This window comes from Nerophis lumbriciformis, linkage group LG08, assembly GCF_033978685.3.
Source record: "Nerophis lumbriciformis linkage group LG08, RoL_Nlum_v2.1, whole genome shotgun sequence".
NCBI classification, from domain to species: Eukaryota; Metazoa; Chordata; class Actinopteri; order Syngnathiformes; family Syngnathidae; genus Nerophis; species Nerophis lumbriciformis.
In genome coordinates, this window is record NC_084555.2 from 49,181,501 (window position 1) to 49,187,500 (window position 6,000).

General features: G+C 38.3%; 1 protein-coding gene across 1 annotated transcript in view; it reads left to right on the forward strand.

The window, feature by feature from the left end:
• chkb (choline kinase beta) overlaps nucleotides 1-6,000 on the forward strand; it is a 35,550-nt gene that overhangs the window by 23,665 nt on the left and 5,885 nt on the right. Inside the window, exons 6-8 of the mRNA XM_061969149.2 lie at nucleotides 82-140; nucleotides 225-312; nucleotides 5,759-5,867. Of these exons, the coding sequence (XP_061825133.1) occupies nucleotides 82-140; nucleotides 225-312; nucleotides 5,759-5,867 (256 nt within the window). The remainder of the gene's footprint in view (nucleotides 1-81; nucleotides 141-224; nucleotides 313-5,758; nucleotides 5,868-6,000) is intronic.

Sequence of the window (6,000 nt, forward strand, 5' to 3'; positions counted from 1 at the left end):
CCAGCCCTAACTGCTTGTGTATTGTGAGCATAAAGATCTAGTAAGTGAATACATCAAAGTGTTTGCTGTTGTTCTTCACAGTGCATTGCTGGCAGCGACTCCATCCCCCGTGGTCTTCTGCCACAACGATGTTCAAGAAGGTAAAGTAATAACTTCCTGTCACATGACTCTGTACTCATTAGTGTGCAGGATGGATATTTATGTGTACTGTTGTGTCTCCTAAGGTAATATTCTGATCCTGCACCGAGGGGAGCGAAGTTCAACAGATAGACTGATGCTGATTGACTTTGAGTACAGCAGCTACAACTACAGGTGATGTCCCGGCGCTGTCATCAACTCACTCTTTGAAATCCTCTCGTGATGGGATCATGTTTTGTTTTAGTTTAAGACTCCATTAGTTCTGTTTCAACACCCCTGGCTTTGTGTTTCTTGGTTGCCAGCAATGTTCCCTCTAAGGTGCGCGCCTGTGCAATTGCGCACTGCTGAAGCGTCCTCTGCGCACGGCAGATCTATGCCACGCACAAAATCAAATAAAAAAATAAGCGCATAACAATTTTCGACACGACACGGACACGACAGAGTAAACAGTTTCCGTCATCATTGTTTAAATATTGTAACGTCTGTCGAGACGCTTTGAGGACATGAATTCCATCCATCACTTTACTGAGCAAAACTCTTTATTGTCGGCCATAAACACATCACCAAAATATTAGTAAATAAAATGATATCTAGCAAAAGTGGTCATTTTCTGCAGTACAAACCAGACCAAAAGCAACTTTGTTATATCAACAGCAGCCGCTCGCTCTTTCTCACTTGTGCCAACACATGCACATATGGCACTTAGCCAGTGATGCGTTTACAAAAAGTCGGACAACTCCAACACCACACATAAAGTGTAATTCCAGGTCGTTACACTATGATTTACCAATCAAATGTGTGCTTATTCTAGTGTCATTTATTAGGAATCTTAATTTATAAATATTAATCATGAAATGCTGTTAGTATATTAAATAAATACTAATAAAAATATATTTTTTACAAACAGGAAGTTGCGGGAATGTACACATGATCCCCTGCGTACATCTCATTGTGCAACATGTGAATGTTTTAATGGGAACTAAATGCAATGTCTGAAAGGGGTACAAATTATTTCCAAAGCAGGACCTCCACCCAGACAAACAATACAAGTACACAGTTCATGAAAAACAATATTTGTTGTTACTGTCATTGTAAGTGGGCCTAAACACTTATATTAGAAAATAACCTCATGGAAAAGACTGCTGTCATTTGATTATAATAATAAGAGAATGTTGTCTGTCTATCTGTGTTGGCCCTGCGATGAGGTGGGGACCTGTCCAGGGTGTACCCCGCCTTCCGCCCGAATGCAGCTGAGATAGGCTCCAGCACCCCCCGCAACCCCGAAAGGGACAAGTGTGCTGCTGGTGTAGCCACAGTGTGCACGTCTGATGGGCTCCACTGAATGCTCAGGGAGTTTTTGCGTTTGCTCACACACATGAAAAATTAGAGGGAACATTGGTTGCCAGAGGTGCTGATTATTTTCACCTGCCTCTGATTAGTGTTCGGGACGCTCACCTGCTCCCAGGCACTAATCAGAGAGCTATTTATTCCTGCTTTTCAGTTTATTCTTGTATTCCTGACTGATATATGGAATATAAATCGTCTTCCTCCCTGCACGATCCGCACATAACCATGCGACCACAGCGTAACAGAAAAGCCTGTCGATAGCATGGGAAGCTATGGCGAAGCTTAGCACAGGAACAAGAGTCAAAAAGGTATTCAAACTAGAGATGTCCGATAATATCGGCCGATAAATGCTTTAAAATGTAATATCGGAAATTATCGGTATCGGTTTCAAAAAGTAAAATAAATGACTTTTTAAAACGCCGACTGCAGCATGAGAGGTTTACTGGCGACGCTTGATGACCTCATCAAACCGCCGCGAGCGCAGCATAACAACAACAAGAGTGTGTTGTTGCCGGTGCTGTAGCCGTGGCGAACAAGCGAGCTCGCTCGGTGACTGACTGACGACACCATGTCTATGGATTTGGGATTATTTTAAAGTGTCTCTGGCAGATAAAAAACTGGCAATTTGCAATGACTGCAAAAAGTTGGTTATGCGAGGACGAACCAAGACGTATTCCTTTTAATACGAGCAATTTGATCTCCCACCTCCTCAAGAATCGTAAGGAGATACACGATGAATATAAGCGGAAGATGGATGTGAGCCCAGTTTATAATTCCCTGTTATACAGTATACCAAGCAGTCTTGCACTAAATTAGGACTATGTTGTTGTTTACTTTATTACTCTATTATACTCTGGACTGAAGCTGTGTGCCTTCATTGTTTTTGTAGCTGAAAATAATGCACTTTGTGAAAATCAAAGTATAGTATTTCCCATAGTTGTAGAGCAGGGGTGCTCATTACGTCGATCGCGAGCTACCGGTCGATCTCGGAGGGTGTGTCAGTCGATCACCAGCCAGGCATTAAAAAAATAGTCCTAAAAATGAGCGATCATAAATCTTCACTATGACGTCACTTTCGTCACTTGATTGACATTCACGGCACCCGAGGGTCTTCTGAAATGACGCTGGCTGCTGCCAGCTCATTAAAATTACCGACTGGAAGGCGAGAAACACTTTATTTCAACAGACTCTGGCGCCGTACCTGTCGTCAAAACTCCAAAGACCGACTGCACAGTTGCGCTAACAAAACAAGAGTCTCAGAAATCTGGCGTGCACAAGCTAGCAAGCTACGGAGTTTGCCGACAATGTGTTTCTTGTAAAGTGTATACAAAGGAGTACGGAAGCTGGATAAATAAGATGCCAAAAACCAACCACTTTCATGTGGTATTGGACAGAAAGGAGGACTTTTTTCTCCTCCATTCGAAAATGCGGACCTTATCAGCACCACTGTCTGATTCCAATCAATGCAAGTCATCACAATCAGGTAATACACCAACTTATATTCTTGTCTTCATGAAAGAAAGGAATCTATATGTGTTAAACATGCCTGTATTATCTTTAAACACCTTAACTTGTTAACAATATTAACTATATGTGTTAAACATGCTTGCATTATCTTTAAACACCTTTAACTTATTAACAATATTAACTATATGTGTTAAACATTCTTGTATTATCATTAAACACCTTTAACTTGTTAACAATATTAACTATATGTGTTAAACATGCTTGTATTATCTTTAAACACCTTTAACTTATTAATAATATTAACTATATGTATTAAACATGCTTGTATTATCATTAAACACCTTTAACTTGTTAACAATATTAACTATATGTATTAAACATGCTTGCATTATCATTAAACACCTTTAATTTATTAACAATATTAACTATATGTATTAAACATTCTTGTATTATCTTTAAACACCTTTAATTTATTAACAATATTAACTATATGTATTAAACATTCTTGTATTATCATTAAACACCTTTAATTTATTAACAATATTAACTATATGTGTTAAACATGCTTGCATTATCATTAAACACCTTTAACTTATTAACAAAAACATATATTTCATAAATAAGTAAATATAAATTATATATATGAATGAGGTAGATCCCCACGACTTGATGAATTGAAAAGTAGCTCGCCTGCAGAAAAAGTGTGATCACCCCTGTTGTAGAGGGTATCAGGATTATTTCAGGGAGAGCATGTCCCAAATTCCAAGCTGCTATTTTGAGGCATGTTGAAAAAATAATGCACTTTGTGACTTCAATAATAAATATGGCAGTGTCATGTTGCCACTTTTTTCCATAACTTGAGTTGAAGTTGTTCTCTTATTTTGGAAAACCTTGTTACATTGTTTAATGCATCCAGCGGGGCATCACAACAAAATTAGGCATAATAATGTGTTCATTCCACGACTGGATATATCGGCATACCTGCCAACTACTCCGGTTTTCCCATAATTAGTACGGTTTTCATCAACCTCTTCTGGGTTACGGTTGCAGTGATAAAAAAATACGGTTTTTCATTAATTAAAAACAATTTTTTTTTTTTAAGTTTTATTCACGAAATCGCGTAACAACAATGACAATCGACACTGCTTCCCGTAACTTCCTATCGAGCCATTCCGAATGCCATGCGCGAGGCTATTTATAGCACCGCTGCCAAGCACGAGGCACCAGTTGCCATTGTTTCCAAACGAGCGAACGATCATGGAATCAGCCGGAGAAAAATCGCAAACGAGTCTTAAACCGAAAAGAAAACTGCAGTCATTCCGTGAAGAATATTCAAAAGCCTATCCGGGAATAATTATCCGTTCCAAAAAGGGTGAAAACTACGCGAATTGCACCTTGTGCAGACAAGATTTTTCGATCGGACACGGAGGAATTAGCGATGTAAAAGACCACGTTGGGACAAAAAAACACAAGTCTAATGCCGTTGCTAGCGATACAAGTGGAAAACTTTCAACGTTTTTCGTCGCCCAAACAGATTCTTTGGATGTGATAAATGCCGAAGTTTTATTTACGGAGGCAATAATTGAGCAAACAAAAAGGTAATGACACCAATGTTATCTATTGGAATTGTTTAGTACTGTTATACTGTCAAAAGTGTTTATACTATTTATGCTTTCAAGTCCAAGTTGAAAAAATCTTGTTAAATGTTGACAGCATAACTACCAAAATACAGAAGTATGTCCTTAATATTTTTGCAGTGCTATTTCTGTTGAAAAGTTAAAATGATTACATTAGAGATGTGATGTGCCACTTTTTAAGTGTCTGATGGCTTAAATTAATTTTCATGAATTTTTCATATTTTGAATTATTTTGAAAGGCTTACAAAAAAACTACATTTGAATTGTAATTCCATGCTATTGACAGGACTATTAATTTTAATGAAGTTAGCTTACCATGTTTACAGTATGATAATTGTGATAGAAATGTGAATTTTAGGCACAGAATATTGTTTACAATTGAACAAGGCAGTAGATTATACAAGCTTGGACAGAAAGTTAATAATGACACCAATTTTTTTTTTTAATGGAATTGTTTAGTACTGTTTTACCATTTGTTTACTGTAAAAAGTGTTTATATTGTTTATACTTTCAATTAACAAATTGAAGTCTTGTGAAAGGTGGACAGGATAACTAGCATTAACTGTCAAAATAATTTCAAACTATTGAAGTTAGCTTACAGAATAAACATGTCAATCAACCCATATGATTTTTGCTGTAATATTTTTGTTTTGAAAAGTCACTGTGACTGATAGAAAAGTGATGGTTTTAGCAACATTTTAACCTGTCTGAATGCTAATAATCATTTTGCGTCGGGGGGGCTTCGCCCCACTGAACCCCCCACTAGGACTTTGTCCTGGAACTACCGGGGCCTGCGGCCCCTGGACCCTGGCTACTAGGTTTTTCTGATTTCAAAAGTTGGCAGGTATGTATCGGTATCGGTTGGTATCGGAATTAAAAGTTGGACAATATCGGATATCGGCAAAAAAAGCCATTATCGGACATCTCTAATTCAAACGTAACTTGTTGCATGAAGCAAACAAAGCAACAAGCAGGAATAAATAGCTCTCTGATTAGTGCTCAGGAGCAGGTGAGCGGCAGGTGAAAATAATCAGCACCTATGGCGACCAAGAAACACAAACCCAGGGGTGCTGAAACAGAACTAAGGGAGTCTTAAACTAAAACAAAACATGATCATCACACCTGTTTTCTTTTAGCTGAGTTGAGATTTTTTTGTGGGTTTATTTTAGGGGCTTTGATTTCGGAAACCATTTCTGCGAGTGGATGTATGACTACACCTACAACAAGTGGCCCTTCTACAAAGCCACACCAGATGATTACCCCAGCAGAGAGCAACAGGTCAGTCATTTCAACAAAGGGCCTAGACGGAACCAACATAAAATAAACTTCACTTCCTCGGTGAAGAATCACGTGTGAGTTTGACTCTTAAAGGGGAGCTGCACTTTTTTGTCATTTTGCCAGTCATTCAAAA